Source organism: Sorex fumeus, unplaced genomic scaffold (genome assembly GCF_029834395.1).
Source record: "Sorex fumeus unplaced genomic scaffold, SorFum_2.1 ptg000037l, whole genome shotgun sequence".
Taxonomy (NCBI): domain Eukaryota; kingdom Metazoa; phylum Chordata; class Mammalia; order Eulipotyphla; family Soricidae; genus Sorex; species Sorex fumeus.
In genome coordinates, this window is record NW_026606094.1 from 62,334,295 (window position 1) to 62,356,048 (window position 21,754).

Sequence of the window (21,754 nt, forward strand, 5' to 3'; positions counted from 1 at the left end):
AGCACTTCTGCACCATTTCCTTTTATATTTATATACCACCAACTTGCATCCATGTGGGATGAAGATATATCTACTCCTTACATTCTACAAGTGAGAAAATAGAAGCACTAAAAATAAAAGGGACTTGTATCAAGTCATGTAGCCTTACAGTGTCTAAAGTAAATGCCAGGGGCTGAAGCGATAGTACAGCAGGTAGGGCATTTGCCTTGCATGCAGCCGACCTGGGTTTAATTCCCAGTATCCCATATTGTCCCCTGAGCACCGCCAGGAGTAATTCCTGAGTGCAGAGCAGGAGTAACACCTGTGAGTTGCAGGGTGTGACCCAAAAAGCAAATAAATAAATAAATAAAGTAAATGCCAGGGAGTGTGATCAAAACAGAAGTTTCTTATCATATTCAATCCAAGCTTTATAGTTAGAGTGGCACACAAAAGCCTTCACACCTTCTGGCCTATACAATCCCCACCTTCATTCTAAGTGGTACTTATTTATACCTGTCAAATACGTGTGAAAACTGGACTACAGAGAGGTTAAGAGAGGTGCCCAGTGTGACATCGTAGTAATGGCAGTACCAGGAGTTGAAGCCCCTGGGTCTCTTTTCTAACTATTCTTGGTATGCTTCTCAGCTGGAGGGATCTTGCTGCCTAGAGGACATTTCAATATTCATAGATATTTTAGTGGTTCCTTCTGGGAGAGGTTGTTGATACTGGTCTCTAATGAGTAAAGTGGTTCCTTCTGGGTTGGTGATACTGGTCTCTAATGAGTAAAGCCAGGGATGTTACTAGATATTGTACAGCGCACAAATCCGTAGTGCAGAAAAAACAGTCCCAAATGTCAGGAACACCACTGATGAGAAATCTGGTCTATATAGTGCTATATTCTATAGAGACAGAAATTTAATTATAAGGATAGATGTAGAATGACAATCCAAAATTTGTAGACATCATCTCTATATAAACCTCTCTTAAAGATTGTTTTCATATTATGTATCTCTTTACTATAGCACAGTGGGTAGGGTGTTTGCCTTGCATGCAGCTGACCCGATTCGACTCCTCTGTCCTTCTCGAAGAGCCTGGCAAGCTACTGAGAGTATCCCGCCTGCACAGCAGAGCCTAGCAAGGTCCCCATGGCGTATTCAGTATGCCAAAAACAGTAACAACAAGTCTCACAGTAGAGACATTACTGGTGCCCTCTTGAGCAAATTGATGAACAATGGAAAGACAGTGATACAGTGCTACAGTATCTCTTTAAGGGTTGGAGCTATAGCACAGCAGGTAGGGAGTTTGCCTTGCAGGAAGTCGACCAGGTTTGATTCCTCCGACTCTCTCTTGAAGAGCCCGGCAAGCTACCGAGAGTATACCGCCCACGTTGCAGAGCCTGGCAAGCTACCCATGATGTGACATATTCCATATTCCAAAAACAGTAACAATAAGTCTCACAATGGAGACATTATTGGTGCCCGCTGGAAATGGATAAACAACAGGAGGACAGTGCTACAGTATCTCTTTAAAAGCAAACTCAAGAAAAAAATAATAACCAGCTGACTGAAATATTGTTTCAGACTGTTGGACTGTTTCTTTTTGTATCTTATGATATATGAAGAGAATTCATTGTCTCTGACATCTGCAATTGGTAAAATTCTCCCATGTATCTCCACATAGCTATCTCTTAAACCAGGATTGCCCCCAGTGAATCTTTCTGGCCTCTTCGCTCCTTTTGACACTTAGAAGTTATTTCCCATGAGGCACTGTGAAGGTGTCAGTGAAGAAGAATGTGAAAGGAGTCCTTTGCCCTTCATTTCTTCAGCACTGTCTTAGCACATAGCTTTCCCTTTCCTCTTTCTGCCCTTCAAATGCCTGTTATCTCTATTAATTATTTTCAGAATTTGAAGAAATTCTACTTAATGGGTTAGACAGAGGGGGAGTTAAAGTGGAGGAGTAGTGACATCACCAGAACAGGACAGCTGGCTAAAGGGAGTGTTCCTGCTAGTGAAATACAAGTACAAGACATGAAAGATAAAGTCCTTAACAGATAATATGCTTCATGGAAGAGAGATGGGGCCTCAACAATGTCCATTAATCCACAGCTCTCCTGTCAGTGGTGATTTATTTAAACATCTGTTCAACATTTGCAACTTTAACAAATCTACCTTGAGTTATTTTGAATGGTATGAGAAATTTCTTTCTAGGGTTCAAAAAATTAGTTCTTTTAAGCTTCAAAATGCAAGAGACTTTTTAAATGAGCTCCTGCCAAGCTAGGATTTTCTAGATTTAAAATATGTGTACTTTTGGTTAATGTAACTTCCTGTTTTTGAAAGAGGGAAATGGATTAAGAAGCATCCATAAACTACTTACGTACTGAACTGTTCTTTAACTTTTCATTTTATGTGATTTAAGTATAAGCTAGTTCAAGGCATATGGATTAATTTTTTTTTAATTATGAGTAGTTTTAAAATATTAAGAAAGGGGAATAAATAGTTGCAAAGTGTGTTTTTTTTCTGTCAAAGCCAAATTGTTTTATAAAACGATTTTTCCCATAAAAAAACCCCAAAGAACTAGATTTACCCTTCCTTTACTTGTTTTCTTTAATTCTCTAACCTTAAGCAAATGGCCATAAATGCACTTTTAAAATACACATGTTGTTATGATAAGGACTAAGATTTATCTGACAGAGCTTCTAGTTTAGTGAATGTTTTTCTGTTTCTTTAAAATTATGTTCCTAACAATTGCACCAGACAGAAATTTTCTCATGCAAATTAATGTGGTACTACTTTGTAGACCTCTTCATAAAGTTGGTTTCACAGCACATTTAACTGCAGTTCATGAAAAATTAATTCTATGAACGATTTTAGATTATGTAGAAATAAAAGGATATTAATTATGGCTGTTAGTCCATGTGGGCTGCTATAACAAACAGCAGAAACTGTGATAAACAATAAAGAGTTCTTGCTCATAGACACTGGCAGATTTGGTGTCTGGTGAAAGCCTACTTTCTGGTTCACAGCTGGTATCTTCTAGACCTGAGCTCACATAATGGAAGAAGCTAGCACTCTCCTGGGTTTCTTTTAAAAAAATAAATAAATAAAATTTCCCTTTTTTTGAACTCCATGAGATACATAGTTAAAGAGTTATTCATAACTGGACTTCAGTCATACATTGTTCCAACCCATCCCTTCACCACTGTACATTTCCTGCCACCACTGTCCCCAGTTTCCCTCAGCCCTCATCCCAGCCTGTCTTTATGGCAGATATCCCCTCTCCCCCTACCGCCGCTCTCTCTGCCCCTCTCTCTCCCTTACCATCCCCTCTTCCCGTTCCCTCTTCTTTTTCCCTCTTAGACTCTATGGTATACAATAGTTTTACTGAAAGATTATTATGTATATCACTTTCAGTTCTTGTCCGCAGTGATTATTTCCAACCATCATTGTCATAGTGGTCCCTTCTCTGTCCTAACCCTCAAATATATGATCATTTAATCCTCATACAGTAGCAAGAAATATGAAGGGGAGCAAGGGAAGCCTCTTTAATAAATGGTTCTGGGAAAACTGGGTATCTAGTCAAACCTCTTTCTAAAACCATTCACAGAATTCAAATCAAAATGGACCAAAGACCTTGATATCAAACCATATTCATAAGGTGCATAGAGGAAAACATAAGCAGAACTCTCCATTACACTGAAGCTAAAGGCATCTTCTAAGACGAAAGTCCACAGTCCACTGAATTTCTTTTATGAGGGCAATAATCTCATTCATAGGGCTCTACTTTCATGATCAAAATAGTCTCCCAAAGGCCTGGCCTCCTAACACTGTAAATTTGTAGGTTAGCATTTATATATATATATATATATATATGAAGAGAGGACATAAATATTCAGATTGGAACAGTTACTGATGCCAATGATCATAACTTTAAGCACAAGCCTGCAGCTTCTCTCTATGTACATAAGCTTAATATATGGCTCACAGAGTTGTCGGAGTACATAAATGTTAACCAGCATGATTTAGCAAGATGTTTCGCCTTAAAGAAAACACATTGCTATTTATGTGCAAAGGGAAAGAGAAATACAGGAAAATAAACCTACTCAAACTTGTAATTTGAACTGAATCATAAATTACATGGACTCAGTCACACAATTAGTTGGCCCATACAATTACATACCAAGTGCAACTTTCACAGTTGAAGTTGAATATTATCTTTCTGAGAGGTGGTTAGTAGAAGAGCATTTCTAGAAAGTACAGTGTATACCTATCTCAGTAGCAATGTCTGTAATAGCAATATTTACTAGATTTCTCTTTACTAAATTTTTCTTCCTTCTTTCCTCTTTCTCCATCCCTTTTCATTTTCTAATGTCTTATCTTTCAAAGTAAAACAGATTTATAATTTATATATGAGAAAAGGTTAAGTACAATGGAAAGTTTAGAGAGCTATAACATACACCTATAAGCATTTGAAAGTAAAACTTGATAATTGCTATTATTTTGAATACCAATGTATTTATATAAACTAAATTACATGAAAAAGTCATATACTATCCTTTTCAATGTTCTCAGTCTTGCCCAGAAACATGGAAGGCAGTTTCTATTCATTTCTTATAGAGGATGGACCTGAGACAGAATTTTTATTATTAAACCTAGTATTTTTTTGTTACTTATTCTTGGATCTCCTGAGGATTACTTCTGACTCTTCTCGGACATCACTTGTAATGGGATTCTGGGGACCATATGTGCTGCTGGTGACCAAACCTGAGTTAGTCATGAGCAAGGCAAGCAACTTACCTTTTATGCTCTCTCTCCAAACCTACTATCTAGGATTTAAACACAGGATTTCCTGCTCTTAAACAGTTTATGCTATATCCGTGATATGTAAAATATTAAATCATACATATGTACTGGAGCACTGTAGCACTGTCCTCCCGTTGTTCATTGATTTGCTTGAGCGGGCACCAGTAACGTCTCCATTGTGAGACTTGTTACTATTTTTGGCATATTGAATATGTCAGGGGTAGCTTGCCAGGCTTTGCTGTTAGGGTGGAATACTCTCGGTAGCTTGCTGGGCTCTCCTAGAGGGGAGGAGGAATCGGACCCGGGTCAGCTGAGAGAAAAGGAAACGCCCTTCCCGCTATGCTATCACTCCGACCCTATGCAAATACCTTCATATTTTGCATTTCAAGACTTATTTCTGAATTTATCCTCAAAATGTTATTTTCACTAATATCTATTTCTAATATTAAATTGCCTTTCAATGGGGGCCACAGAGAGTACAGCAGGTAAAGCACTTACTTTAGAAGCTAGTGACATAGGTTTGATCCTTGACTCCACATATGGTCCCCCCTGAGATCTCCAGGAGTGATCCCTGAGTACAGAGCTAGAAGTAAGACCTGAGCACAGCCAGGTGTGCACCCCCCACACCCCAGAGTGCCAAAAAAGATCTTTTAATTATACTGTTTTGAATGTGATGTTTATATAAAGAAATCATTATCATTGACAACATTGACAAGGAATACAATCTACTGGTTCAGCACCTCCATGATTGTGTGAAGAATGCCGAGGGATAGCCACAAAAAGAAGCCTGTCTTGGAAAACTCTCCAGCTTATTCACCAACGTGGCTTGGCGCAAGCTTCAGGCAACTGCAAGCGAACGTCCAAGCTCACAAAGCAGTGCAGAGAAGCGATAAAGGAAAACCTCAAACAGAGAAGAGCAGCAGTGCTGGCAGATGTGGCAGAAGCTGGGAAAAGCATTCACAACACCCGCCTGTCCTTCGCCAACTACAAGACTAAGGTGACTGGCCTCTGACGTCCTCGTGGATCTATGACATCTTCCAGAAGGGCAATGGAGAAGATTATCCATGACATCTACTGGGATCTCTTTGATAGCCATGTCCACCTGCCCACATACCAAATTCTGCAGGATAGGTATGTCATTCCCAGCATTCTCCCTTCTGAAATCCGACACGCCATTTCATTGGTAAAGAAGCGAACAGCACCCGTCCCAGACAAGGTCAGACCTGAACACCTGAAGAACCTGCCATCAATACTCATCAACACACTGGCTCAGCTCTTCACATGCTACCTGTCTGAATGCAAGGTTCCATCTCAATGGAAAACTAGCAGGACTGTAGTATTGTACAAGAAGGGAGACATCTGCGACATTGGCAACTATCACTTGATCTGCCTGTTATCTGTTGTCTACAGCTGTTCACTCAAGTCATCCTGAATAGGATTGGCAGAACACTATAAAGGACAACCATGAGAGCAAGCCAGTTTCAGCACAATCGACCATATCCACATGATATCCAAGTTCACTGAGGTTTCTCAGGAGTTCAAGATGCCGCTCTGTTTAACATTCATTGATTTCAAGAAACTTTTGATTCTGTTGAGACTGAAGCGGTCATCGAAGCCCTAGCCAAACAGAGCGTTCAAACTCAATACATCAGGATCTTCCATGAGCTGTATTGCGGATTCACTACCAGGGTCTCACCATTCTACAGGGAGGCAATCATTGATGTCAAGAGAGGGGTTCTGAAGGGTGATACCATTTCACTGAAATGTAAATGGTACCCTCATAAATGTCATGCGATGACTGGAATGGGAAGGAATGGGAGTGAAGATAGATGGTAGGCAACTACACCACCTCTGCTTCGCTGATGACATCGTTCTAATAACACCAAACATCAACTAAGTGGCACAAATGCTGGCCAACTTCGACCGTGAGTGTGGAAAGGTCGGACCACAGCTGAATCTCACAGACAATGTTTATGAAAAAAGGTCTCGTTCCTGATGTTCCATTAGCTCTCAATGGGACAAATTCTCCGAATGCAACAGCTATGTGTACCTAGGTCGAGAAGTCAACATGACGAATGACCTGGCACCTGAGTTGCTCTGGAGGAAGAGAGTGGCTTGGAATGCCTTCAAGAGTGTCGAAGAAATAGCTAAGAGGATGAAGATCCTAGGCTCCGGGCACATCTCTTTGATTCCACTGTTCTTCCTGCATTATCATATGCCTCAGAAACCTGGGCCCTACGAAAACAGGATGAGAATGCTATTCAGGTCTCCCAAAGAGGAATCAAACGAGCTCTGCTTGAAGTATCACGCTTCACTCAAATGAGAGAAAGAATTTGGAGTTCTGACCTCCAACAATGGTCAAGAATCAGGTGTGCTGTCTCGTTTGCCAAGGCATCAAAAATCAGATGGGCTGGACACATAATGAAATTGGAGACGACTGCTGGACTAGAGCCATTACCGACTGGATTCCACGGGATGTCAAAAGATCACGTGGCCGCCTATGAGATGGTCAGACTTCTTCGTCAAGACCCTGAATGATCAGTTTGAGGCTCTTCGTGTTCCTAGAAAGAGAAGACGCCATTGGGTTACATTATCATGTGACATGGACGAATGGAGGCGTTGCTGGCGCCCGCTGGAGCAAATTGATGAGTAATGGGATGTCAAGTGATCAAATGATAAAGAAATCTTAAACACTTTTTGAACTCTGTTGAATTCAACTCTTTATTTTTCTAAGTTAACTATTTTTATTGGACTTTTCCAATAAAACAACATTAAAATGCTAATGTCAATATTTCTTCTGCCACTCCTCCTTTTAATGTCAATATTTTAAAGCAAATTTAAATGCCTCTAATTAAAACCATTATCCTTTGCAATAAAGTTTTTATGCCAGTCATATACTTTTCTCCATGATTGATATTTAGATAGGTGTGGTATTGAAATACTAATATTCACTGTTTTTTTTTCATTATATGTTACAGGAACATCCCTCATTAGGTCAACTTTCAGAAAAATTAATAGACAACAACATTAATGTTATTTTTGCTGTTCAAGGAAAACAATTTCAATGGTATAAGGTATGTTTATTCTAAAATAGAAAGATTTAGATGTTTGTGTGGACTGAAACTTGGACATATCTTAGATCCATGGTAAAGACACTAAGGTCATTATAATTAGTAGAATTGCACTGAGCATTGTGCTCCCGCTGTTCATCGATTTGCTCAAGTGGGCACCAGTAACATCTCCAGTGTGAGACTTATTGTTACTGTTTCTGTCATATTGTTTTTGGCTTATTGAATATGGCATGGGGAGCTTGCCAGGCTCTGCCATGCAGGCGGGATAGTCTCGATAGCTTGCCAACTATAAATTTGATATTGTGTTAAGTAATACACATTATTTTCTCTTAATTATAAACTCCATGTTTATAATATCTAGAACCAAATGTGGACACTTTTAGGAGTATAGTACTATGAAATGGTAATATTGGAGCGTTTTTATCAGGTGAAAAGTAGTTCAGTTCACACTCCAACTCCGTATAGTTCATTTCCAGAATTCCACTTATAGTCAGGCACATGGGAATAACCCTATTAAACACTAAGATTGGGGAATAACAGAGAGTGATTTGGTTTAATAGAGGAACGAAAGGAATCATGGAATGGCTAACACTATCAGTGCTTTCACAAAGAATAATCTTGTTCTTGTTCAGAATCCTTTGGTCAGAACCATGGTTAGAACAGACAGTATGTCACTCTGGCTGTTCCAAAGACTACCAACCAACACACACCACTCCAGACACACAGACTGCTTTTCAATGTCCTGCTATAGCTTTCTGTGAATAGTCTTCTTACCTCTTTTTCTTCCTGCAATCTGTTTTCTTTATTTCCATGACACTGTGATGACTTCTTCCATTGACTCCCGATGAATACTTTAATATGTTTTTATTTTCCTGTAGGCTGGTATTCCCTCCACAAGCTTACCCAACTACCACATTTATTGTTTGAAAGCATTACTTTATTTTGCATAATTTTTTTAAAAAATGTAATCGCTAAACTAAGAATTACAAAGTTATTCATTATTAAGTTTCAGGCATACAATGTTCCAGCACCAATCCCTTCACTAGTTTCCACTTCCCTCAGTCAATGTCTCCAGTTTTTCTCTCATCTCCAACCTACTTCTAGAGCAGGCACTTTTCCCTTCCACTATTGTCCTAGTGTTCCTCTCCCTAATTCATTCCCCCAACTCCACTACAGAGGCAGGCTTCCTACTGCAGAACTGTTTTCCTGCTCCTTGTTTCTATTGCCTTTTGGCCGTGGTTATTCTCTCATGAAGTTTCTGCACATCCAACATATGAAAGAGATCGTTCTGTGTCTGTCCCTTTCCATCCGACTAACTTCACTCAATATGACACTTTCCATATCCATCCATGGAGCAACAATTTGCATGACTTTATCTTTTCTTCCTGCTGAGTAGTATTCCATTGTGTCTACATACCCAAGTTTCTTTATCCTGTCATCTGTTCTTTTCTTCCTGCTGAGTAGTATTCCATTGTGTCTACATACCCGAGTTTCTTTATCCTGTCATCTGTTCTTAGGCACTTGGGCTGTTCCCAGACTTTGGCTATTGTGAATAGTGCTGCAATGAACATAGGCATGCAGATGGCACAAGACAAGGTTGCCTACTCTCACCACTTCTATTTAATATAGAAGGGAAGTACTTTCAATAGCAAGTAGGCAAGAAAAAGATATCAAGGAAATCCAGATAGCAAAGGAAGAAGTCAAGCTTTTACTATTTACATGTGACAGATGATATTTAGAAAATCCTAAAGACTATGAAAAATGTTCCTAGAAACAATGGAGTTGAGTAGTAAAGTGGCAAGCTACAAAATGAACACACAAAAGTTAATGGCTTTCCTGTAAACAAATAATGAAATAGAAGAAAGAGATGTTAAAAAATCAATCCCACTCAAAATTGTACCTCAGAAAATCAAGCACCTAGGAATCCACTTAAGAGGTGAAAGACCTATACAAAGAAAACAACAAAACACTTCTTAAAGAAATAAGATATTAGGAAATGGAAATATATCTCCTGCTTATGAATTGGGAAGATTAACATTGTCAAGATGGCAGTATTCCCAAAAGTATTATACAGATTCAATGCATTCCCTGTAAGGATACCCATGACATTTTTCAAAGAAATAGATAAAACATTCATGAATTTCATACACACCCCTCCCCAGTCAAAGCGATCCTTAGGAAAAAGAAAATTAGAAGTATCACTTTTCCTAACTTTAAAGTGTACTGCAAAGCAGTGATAATAGACCCTCAGATCAATGGAATAGAACTGAAAACATTACTTTAATAACACAGTTTCTTCCCATAGAAATTGGCAATGCAACTTTAATTCCCTATTTTCCCAAATTTACATATAATTTAAATTTTTAAGTGTAACGTCCACTGACATCCTTAAAAATTGGACTTCTGGCCAAATAAAATGACCCAAACATTTCTGATGATGATAATATCCTCTACTCATTATGTATTTACTCTTGACAGGTACTGAGTTTATTGACATTACTTCATTTCTTTTAAAAACTCATAAAATTCAGCACAGCATAATTAATATACCCATTTTTAAATATGAAGAAGCAAATTCAGGGTGGTTGTATACTTCATCTGAAGTTTCCATTTTCTAACTACCCAAATTCTGTATTTAATCAGTAGGAACTTAATAGTGGAGTTTTTTTCTTAGTTATGCTTCTGCCTCTTTTTTCTGCTATTGTTTCTTGATGTTATCAGTTCTATTGTTTCTCCCTCTCATTTCTAAACATATTTCGCTGACTGATAGACCACAATGCCAAATTTATTATTAAATGAATGAAGAATGAAAAAGCACAGGCTCTGAAAGCCTGACAAGATCCAAGAGTCCTGTGTGTGCCCTTGCGGTCACATATTTTGGTTACCTAGAATTATTTTCATCAAACACTTTCTGGGTTGTAATAGCCTTCAAATTCATTGCCCAAACTCATTTTCCACCTGCCTGCCAAGATGACCTACATAATTCACAAGTGTGACCACAGTACTCCCGGGAGTATTCAAATGCCTTCCTCTGATTTAGAGGACCAACTCTTTAATGTGGCAAATTATGCCATCTAGTCTCTCCTGGTCTTTCTCATTTCACCCCCACTCTACTCTGCCTTGCTCTTCTCCATCCAGTCATGCTTCTTATCTTCCTATACACACACACATTCTCCAAACTCTTTTTGTTGTGCTTCCCTCAATGCCTGTGAGCCCCTTTTCTCTCAGTTCCTGACAGCTGTTGCCCAGCCCTCAACTACTTGCTGGTCATCTTGTTAGAGTTTATGCAAATCTGTTGCAACACACATAACATTTTTTATTCAAATGTATATATTTTTTTAAATTGCCATTTTAAATTCCTGTGAGAGCCTTAAGAATGAAAAATAGGTAGCTTACTAATTTAGCATCTCCAAAGTGGTATACAAGTACCTTAATAAGAATAGATAAATAGTTGTTAAATTTCTGCAAGTGATACATTTTCCCTGTTATCTGAAAGACCAGATTGTTAGCGGCTAAGAAATAGCTGGTTGAGAAAAGGAACTTGATGGTCATTGTTTTGAACAGTAAAGTGAGTTTTAAGAATTTTTAGTCTGATTTCTTATAAATGTGTATCCTTCACTTCAGTTTCTTCTGTGTTCTTACTTTGGTCTACAACTCAGATAAACCTGTGCATATAGTCCCATATAAGTCACGTGCATATACTACTGCAAGTCCACATACTCATTACCATTCAAGATTATATGCTTGACCTATCATCCTAGATTACTTATATATTTCATATGATGTACAACTTATTCATATGTTCCATTCAGCTATATATTCTATTCATATATTCATATTTAGCTCACTGTTAAAGATAAGAATTTTAATGTTTTGTTGCTCACTAAAGCATTGTATCCTACTGTCACTATATAAATTTTGGATATTTTCTAGGACCTTCTACCTCTCCTGCCTGGTACCATTGCTGGGGAAATTGAATCAAAGGCTGCAAACCTCAATAATTTAGTTGTAGAAGCCTACAAGGTATGCATATACTGTGCACTTTATTTTTTCAAACATACCTTAATCCCAAATTCTGTGACAAGGCACAAACTGGCACCATGCCACTTTAAAAAGAGTGGTGGTAAGAGCATTGGTTTAGGGATTAAAAGCTGGAGGATAATCCTGGTTCTGCTGCTAACTTGTCGTGATACCTTGGGGAAATTATTTTAGCTTTCTTTTCCTCATTTGTCTCATGAGCAGGAAATGTAGGGGGACTGGAAGCTACCTAAATTTTCTTCCAAATAAAACATTAAATGAGATACTCAATTATAGCTCTAGAATTCAGTTTATAACCAAGAAATTTCATAATACCTGATGCAATACTTTCTAAAGATAAAGTAAGAAATTCACTTTTTTTTTAAAGCTATAACCATTTCGGATAAAAACAAACTAGCCTGGATTCTCTTAGGAAAATCACTAAATTATTGACAGTTATTTTACCATGTTTATCAAATCCAGTTGATTAAAAAGAAATGCAGAAAAAATACTCTATTTATTGATTTGATGGTTGTATATTGTCTCCAGTATGTGGAAGAGGGTGAGAGATGAAAAGATTGCTCTCTCAACCTAGGTCATTGGTCTCTCAGTACAGGTCATTCCGGTATAAAAGTCTCTGTTAAATTCTTGTCATTATAGTAAATGCTAACTTAATCAGACTAAGAAACAGCTACTTGCTGTACATTTACTACACATCCCACAAGGAGTAGTTCTCCTATATATGTGTGGAAATTTAAAAAAACTAAGCAATTTAACAAACAGTGGAACAGTTAACAAGCAAAACACACAGAATCAGAAAGCATATCTTTCCTTGATTCCAGGCCCCAGGTGCTTTCTCCTGTGAAATAACACCCACTTTTCTTGTTTTACATGATGTCCAAAAAAGGAGCGATAGCACAGCGGGTAGGGCGTTCGCCTTACAAGCGGCCAACATGGCCGACCCGAGTTCTATTCCTCCGCCCCTCTCGGAGAGCCCGGCAAGCTACTGAGAGTATTCAATATGCCAGACACAGTAACAACAAAGTCTCCAATGGAGACGTTACTGGGCCCGCTCGAGCAAATCGACGATCAACGGGAGGGCCTTTACCTTTACCTTTACCTTACCTTGAATTAGGGTCTATAGGTACAGCCCCACTTTCCAAAATGCTGATTTCCTTCCTAATACAATAGCCAAACGGTGTAAATGCTCAAACATTTGTGGAAAATCTTAGATGACTTTTCTCAGAATTTTTTTTTCAGTACAACTTTTGCTTCAATTCAGTTACAGAAAGAAAAATAAGGCTATAGACATAGGATAAAAATGAATGACATATAACATTTAAATTTTTCTCTTTTAAGAGGAAAACATATTGCAAAAAGAAATTGGGGGAAGCCAACAATTTTTCTGCATCTGAAAATACACTGGGTGAAATAAAGAATAGAATCTTAATTCTATTTCTTTCTAGTGTTACAAAAGAAATTAGGGCCAAAGGCAAGCCTAGAGAACTTACAAGAAAAAATCAAGGATGTGTACAATTCATTTCCACTAGTAGCGTTTTCTTAAGAATAATTAAGATAGAGGCTATAGAGATGGTACCAGGGTAAGGGATGTGCCTGGTTTACAGCTTTCCCAGTTCTATTCCTGGCACCATGTATAACGCCCCCCCACACACACTGCCAGGAGTGATCCCTGAGCACTGCCAGGTGTGGCGGAAAAACCAAAAGCAAAATGAAACTAAACAACAAAAGAAAAAGGAAGAATCAAAATGGGAAGGAGCTTACAGTGTTAGAAGTCACCTCATTTTTATAGCATGAAACCAAACAAGATACATAAATAATAAATTTACCTACACCAATAGGAAGAAAAACAGCAGCATATGGTTTCCTGTTCTTTTTTTGCCGAGAACAAGTACGTGATTCTTACTGTGGTTCTTCTTAATCTTAAACAATGGGGGGAGAAACATTAAAAATACAGCAAAAACTTATTATAGATAGTTTTCTTAGTTTAGGGTTTTATTATTTTTTCTCTATTTTCATAAGTCATTTAAATTTTGTTTTGTCTTTCTAGTACAACAAAAACAATTCACAATTTCTTGGATAATTATAAATCATAAAAATGAGTATTTTTGCTGCATTTGTTAGATATTAGAATAGTAAAAATTGGCCTCTGGCTTAATTTCTAGATCCTCAAAATGGATAAAACTTTAGGTACTTTTCACCTATATAAAAATTATTAGTGTAACTAGTTTAAGATTTTTAAGAGAAGCATAATTTCTGAACACTCATTACACTACTAATTTCCTTCTATTTTCCTGGGGAGAGCATACCTGCTGTGCTCAGGGCTCACTACTGATAGTGCTCAGGGGACCATATGGGGTGCCAGAGATTAAACCCAGGTCAGTCTAGTCCATACCAAGCACACTTCCCACTGCACTATTACCCTGGCCCCAGGAGTTTTCCTCTGGTCTATCATCAGAAGTTTCTGTTGGTTCATTGAAATTATTTAATTACGAGATTGATTATACTATTTGATCTCTCTCAGAAATAAGAATGCAGTAATATTATCTCCCCTGATCCAAACAAAATTCACTAATATTAAGAAGTATCTTGTTGTGGAATTTACAATCAGAAATCCAAAGTCAATTATTAATTATAAGAATTGTAATTATACACTTGAGGTAGAAACATTACTTATTAAAGATTTAGAAGTCACTGGAATTTTTTTTTATATCTTTCTACCCACTCACCTTTGGTACATACTTCAGCATTTCCAGTCTTTTTATTTAGAAGTGTAAATTAACAGTTCTGCTCAGTTTCTAAAACTATGAGGTTTAGACTCATTTTAGTCTAGACTAAGTTTACTCAGTTTAGACTAAAATGAGTCTAAACCTCATAGTTTCTAAAACTAAGATTCTTAGTTTTAGAAAATAAAGTACACATAGCTGTGTATATATACACATATATGCATATATGGTACATAAAAATAATTTATATATAATTTATATATTGTAGAAAAATAATTCTATGTACCATATATATAATACATAGAAATAAAATATTTATTATACTTAACCTCTTTTTTTTTTTTTTTTTGGTTTTTGGGTCACACCTGGCAATGAACAGGGGTTACTCCTGGTTCATGCACTCAGGAATTATTCCTGGCGGTGCTCAGGGGACCATATGGGATGCTGGGAATTGAACCCGGGTTGGCTGCGTGCAAGGCAAACGCCCTACCCGCTGTGCTATTGCTCCAGCCCCTTATACTTAACCTCTTATATGTTAAATATATATATATATGGTTATATAATAGCATACTATATTTCTGCTTAATACATGATAGGCACCATATAGATGTTTTTGAATGAATTTATAAATGTATAAAAAAATTTTCTGCCAGGTAAGGAGCCCAATTATGGTAGAAAACATTAGAATAAATTTGATTTACATTAACAATCACCAAGGACTTGGAAAAATCCTAGTAATTTTAGAAAACATCTAGGATTGTAACTACAAGTTGTTCTTATACCTACAGTTTAAACATGACTTCCACCAAGTTTAGTTTTTAAATTTTATCAGTAAAACACACTTTAGCTTTCACAATAGTTTAGTGTGTTTGAAACTAAAATGCTTCTTTAACAGCTATGTCAGAAGCATGTTTGTTTTTAAACTGCCATGATTATACATGTGTTTTCAATGCTTTACTAAAATTTTATTAAGAAATATTTACCAGATTTAAAATAATTATTTTTGTAATACAGGTGAGTGACTTTTGGCATGATCAAAATCCATCATAAAAATGAGTGAAAAATAATATATGTAATGTAATTCAATATTTTTATAGTTCAGTATTTTTATGTATTCCATATATTCAGGTCATTATGTAGAAATTTTATTCATACTTACATAAAAGCAGATTTTGACTCCATTAAAAATTAAATCTAAGCTCAGCCACTAGAAACACAGTAGCCAATAACTCATAAGCCTATCTTAACTCACACTGCATATCAAGGAGAATAGTAACAGTGAACGTGAAGGACTAAACCACACCTCTCACAATGGTAAAGCAACGCAAAAGTCCACCAAACTTTCATATTGAAGAGTCCAGCCCAGATGACACCAACAGTACTGTAGTGTTAGACAACCTCTCTGACAAGGAATTCAGAAGGGAGCTACTTAGGATGCTTAGGGAATTAAAAGAAACAATGGAAAGCAATGCCAATAGAAGACAAGAGGATCTGAAGGCAGAAATGAGGAAAATGCAATCAGAAATGTCAGACCTGAAAAATCTCGTAGGCGAATTGAAAAGCTCAGTGGAAGGCCTCAGCAGCAGAGTAACAGCCGCTGAGAACAGAATCAGTGAGCTCGAAGATGAAGTTCAGAGACTTTCCAGAAAAGAGCAGAAAATGGAAAAGAGACTCACAATTCGGGAACAGATGGCAAGAGAAGATCGTGATGAAGCCAAGAGGGGTAACATAAGAATTATTGGAGTCCCAGAGGGACAGGAAGAAAACCTCGATGAAGAAGAAACTGTCAAAGAAATCATTGCTACAACATTTCCAGAGCTGAAGAAAACTTGTGACCACATTCAGGAGACCCGAAGGGTACCAGCTAGAAGAAATCCGAATAAAAATACCCCAAGACACATTTTGATCAAAATGACCAAAACCTTAGACAGAGACAAAATTCTGAAAGCAGCAAGATCGAAGAAAGAAATCTCCTACAAAGGAGCATCCTTAAAATTCACAGCTGATTTTTCTGATGAAACCCTCATGGCCCGAAAACAGTGGTGGGACATAGTAAAAAGACTCATTGAAATAAATGCCTCCCCAAAAATACTTTTCCCAGCAAGACTCTCATTCATAATAGAAGGAACAACACACAGTTTCACAGACAAACAACAGCTCAGGAACTTCATAGACTCAAAACCATGGTTACAAGAACAACTAAATGGGCTACTTTAAGGCAAGAAAGGCCCCTCAAATACACCAAATTTTAACAGAACAATGGGACAAAATCCCATAACAATAATCTCTCTCAGTGTCAATGGGCTAAACGCACCAATTAAAAGACATAGAGTGGCAGGATGGATTAGAAAATTGAACCCAACATTCTGCTGCCTGCAAGAAACGCATCTCAATAGTCAAAGCAAACACAGACTCAGAGTCAAAGGCTGGAAAACAATCCTACAGGCAAACAGCTCCCATAAAAAAGCTGGGGTAGCCATCCTTATATCAGACCACATCGATTTCAGAGTGAGGAAGGTCATAAGAGACAGTGAAGGCCATTTCTTATTGATCAAAGGATCTGTACAACAGGAAGAACTTACAATAATAAATGTATATGCACCTAATGAGAGACCAGCAAAGTACTTAAAACAACTACTCATAGATTTGGAAAAAGACATCAATAGCAACACAATACTAGTGGGAGACTTCAACACTGCTTTGTCACCTCTTGATAGATCAACCAGACTCAAGCTTAGCAAGGACATACTTCATTTGAGGGAAACAATGGAAGAAAGGGACTTAGTAGATATATACAGGACACTTCATCCACAAAAAGCTGAATACACATTCTTCTCAAGCGTACATGGAACATTCTCCAAGATAGACCACATGCTGAGCCACAAAACATGCCTCCATAAAATTAAGAAGGTAGAGATTGTATCAACAATCTTCTCAGACCATAGTGCGCTGAAATTAGAAGTAAATCACACACAAAAACAGAAAACTAAATCAAACACCTGGAAATTAAACAGTGCACTATTGAACAACGAGTGGATTAGACAGGAAATCAAAGAGGAAATCAAAAGATTCCTAGAAACGAATGAAAATGAGAACACGAGTTACCAAAACTTATGGGACACAGCAAAGGCTGTGTTAAGAGGAAAGTTTATAGCTCTACAAGCATTCCTCAGGAAAGAGGAGCGAGCACACATAAGTAACCTAACCTCACACCTTAAGAGCTTGGAGAAGGACCAAAAAAAGGAGCACAACCCGAACAGGAGAAAGGAAATAATAAAACTCAGAGCAGAGATTAACGAGATGGAAACCCAAAAAACAATCCGAAAGATCAACGAAACCAAACGCTGGTTCTTTGAGAAAATTAACAAGATCGATAAGCCTCTAGCAAAACTCACAAAGAAAGGGAGAGAGAAAACCCTAATAAACCGAATCAGAAATGAAAAGGGGGTCATTACAACAGAAACCACAGAAATTCAGAGGATCTTCAGGGAGTACTTTGAGAAGCTTTATGCCACGGAACATCAAAACTTCGAGGAAATGGATAAATTCCTAGACTCCTACAGACTCCCAAGGCTGAACCAAGAAGACCTGGAATACCTGAACAGACCTATCACCATCAAGGAAATTGAAATGGTAATAAAAAGTCTCCCCAAGCACAGAAGTCCTGGCCCGGATGGATTCACTAGTGAATTCTTCCAAATCTTTAAAGAGGACTTACTCCCGATGCTCTTTAAGCTTTTCCACGAAATTGAAATATCAAAAACACTTCCGAACAGTTTCTACGAAGCAAATATCACACTGATACCAAAAGCAGACAGAGATACCACAAAGAAAGAGAATTACAGGCCGATATCCCTGATGAACACAGATGCAAAGATCCTCAACAAACTACTAGCAAATAGAATCCAACTACTCATCAAAAAGATCATACACTATGACCAAGTAGGATTCATCCCAGGGATGCAAGGATGGTTTAACATTCGGAAATCAATCAACATAATCCACCATATCAACAAAAGAAAAGATATAAAGCATATGATCATATCATTAGATGCAGAGAAAGCATTTGATAAGATCCAGCACCCCTTTATGATGAAAACCCTAGCCAAAATGGGTATAGAGGGGACCTTCCTCAACATAATTAAAGCCATCTACCACAAGCCTACAGCAAGCATCATCCTCAATGGGGAGAAACTGAGAGCCTTCCCTCTAAGATCAGGGACGAGACAGGGATGCCCACTCTCTCCACTGCTGTTCAATATAGTACTGGAAGTACTTGCAATAGCGATTAGGCAGGAAAAAGGTATTAAGGGCATTCAGGTAGGAAAGGAAGAAATCAAGCTCTCACTATTCGCAGATGATATGATACTCTACTTAGAGAACCCAATAACTTCCACCAAAAAACTCCTAGAAACAATAGACTCGTATAGTAAAGTTGCAGGTTATAAAATCAATACCCAAAAGTCCATGGCTTTCCTATACGCAAACAGTGAGAGAGAAGAAAGCAACATGAAAAAAACAATCCCGTTCACAATTGTGCCCCAGAAAATCAAGTACCTAGGAATCAGCTTAACTAAGGAAGTAAAGGACCTGTACAAAGAAAACTACAAAACGCTACTTCAGGAAATAAAAGAGGACATGAGGAAATGGAAAGATATCCCCTGCTCATGGGTCGGGAGACTTAACATTGTCAAAATGGCAATACTACCGAAAGCATTGTACAAATTCAATGCAATCCCTATAAGGATACCCATGACATTCTTCAAAGAAATGGAGCAAACACTCCTGAAATTTATATGGAACAATAAGCCCCCACGAATAGCTAAAGCAATTCTTGGGAAAAAGAAAATGGGAGGAATCAATCTCCCGAACTTCAAACTGTACTACAAAGCAGTAATAATTAAAACAGCATGGTACTGGAACAAAGGCAGAACTGCAGACCAATGGAACAGGGTTGAATACACTGACATCTCTCCTCAATCATATGCTCATCTAATCTTTGATAAAGGTGCAAGTAATGTGAAGTGGAGTAAGGAAAGCCTCTTTAATAAATTGTGTTGGCATCACTGGACGGCTACATGCAAAAAAATAGGCTCAGAACTCTGCCTAACACCATGTACAAAAGTAAGATCAAAATGGATTAAAGACCTCAACATCAGACCAGAAACCATAAGGTACATTGAAGATAAAGTTGGCAAAACCCTCCATGACATTGAAGCTAATGGTATCTTCAAAGATGCCACGCCACTGGCCGAGCAAGTGAAAACAGAGATAGATAAGTGGGACTATCTTAAACTAAAAAGCTTCTGCACCTCCAAAGAAACAGTGACCAAAATACAAAGACAGTCTACAGAATGGGAAAGGATATTCACCGAATACACATCTGACAAGGGGTTGATATCCAGGATATACAAAATACTGGTTAAACTCCACAAGAAGAAAACATCCAACCCCATCCAAAAATGGGGCAATGAAATGAACAGAAACTTTCTCAAAAAAGAAATCCGAATGGCAAAAAAGCACATGAGAAAATGCTCTACATCATTAATCATCAGAGAGATGCAGATCAAAACCACAATGAGATACCATCTCACACCTCAGAGACTGGCCCACATTCAAAAGAACAAAAGCAACCGATGCTGGCGTGGATGTGGCGAGAAAGGGACACTCCTTCACTGTTGGTGGGAATGTCGACTGGTTCAGCCCTTCTGGAAAACAGTATGGACGATTCTCAAAAAATTAGAAATTGAGCTCCCATTTGACCCAGCAATACCACTCCTGGGAATATATCCCAGAGAGGCAAAAATGTATAGTCGAAGTGACATCTGCACTTGTTTGTTCATTGCAGCCCTCTTTACAATAGCCAGAAACTGGAAGAAACCTGAATGCCCAAGAACAGATGACTGGTTAAAGAAACTTTGGTACATCTACACAATGGAGTACTATGTAGCTGTTAGAAAAGATGAAGTCATGAAATTTACATACAAGTGGTACAATATGGAAAGTATCATGCTAAGCGAAATGAGTCAGAAAGAGAGGGATAGACATAGAAAGATTGCATTCATCTGGGGGATATAAAGTAACAAAGTATGAGATTAATACCCAAGAATAGCTGAGATCAGCACCAGGAGGATTACTCCATAACTTAGAGGCCAGCCGGGTATCCTAGAGGAAAGGGCAGTTCAGATAGAGAAGGGAGCACCAAATAAAGGATGTTTGGAGGATCCTCCCAGGAGGGGAGATGCATGTCGAAAGTAGACTATGGACTGAACATGTTTGCCACTCAATGCCTCTTTTGCAGACCACAACACCCAAAAGGAGAGAGAGAACACAGGGCATTGCCCTGCCACAGAGACAGGGGGGATGGGGGGATGGGGGTGGGAGGGATATTATCCATGGTGGTGGAAAATGGGCACTGGTGGAGGGATGGGTATCTGATCATTGTATAATTGAAACCAAAGCACAAAAAATTGTAAATCTACAACTTTAAAAAATAAAATAAAGGGAAAAAAATTTTAAAAAAAATTAAATCTAAAATTATTTAATAGCTTGACTGTTCAACTGCTTACATTAAACTGCTATATTGTATGTAATTTAAAAATAATGTCTCTGCAGAAACTCATTTCAGAAGTCAAAGTTCAGGTGGAAAACCAGGTAAAAGGTGTCTATTTTAATATAACTGCAATCTGTCCAGATGGAGCCAGAAAACCAGGGACAGAGGGATGCCGGAATGTAACAAGCAATGATGAGGTATGTGAATGAGCAATTTTTCTATTTAAAATAAAAAGAGATGACCAGAGAATGAACAGAACCAAAGGTGAAAAAAACCTTGGTTCTAGACTATAGGAATGACAAGACCATGGATGAGAAATGAACTGGGGAAATAAGAAGAAGGTGAACAGAAGTTAACAGGCGAAAGAGTCCAGGGCCTTTGATACATCAATGGTGTAGAGGTATGAAATTGGTATATATAAGTATAAATCACGGAACTATATATGCAGCAAGCATGGGACCCAACTTACAATAATTCAACTTTAAATGGCTAGAGGTAGGAGGGAACCTGGGGATAATGGTGAAAGGAAGTTGATACTGCTTGTGGGATTGGTCTTGGAACAGTGTTTTGAACACATTTGTGAATCAGGGT

At 38.0% G+C, this 21,754-nt stretch overlaps 1 protein-coding gene across 1 annotated transcript in view; it reads left to right on the forward strand.

Moving 5' to 3' along the window:
- ITGB8 (integrin subunit beta 8) overlaps positions 1-21,754 on the forward strand; it is a 100,850-nt gene that overhangs the window by 64,890 nt on the left and 14,206 nt on the right. Inside the window, exons 7-9 of the mRNA XM_056117986.1 lie at positions 7,757-7,852; positions 11,783-11,872; positions 21,226-21,360. Coding sequence (XP_055973961.1) covers positions 7,757-7,852; positions 11,783-11,872; positions 21,226-21,360 — 321 coding nt within the window. The remainder of the gene's footprint in view (positions 1-7,756; positions 7,853-11,782; positions 11,873-21,225; positions 21,361-21,754) is intronic.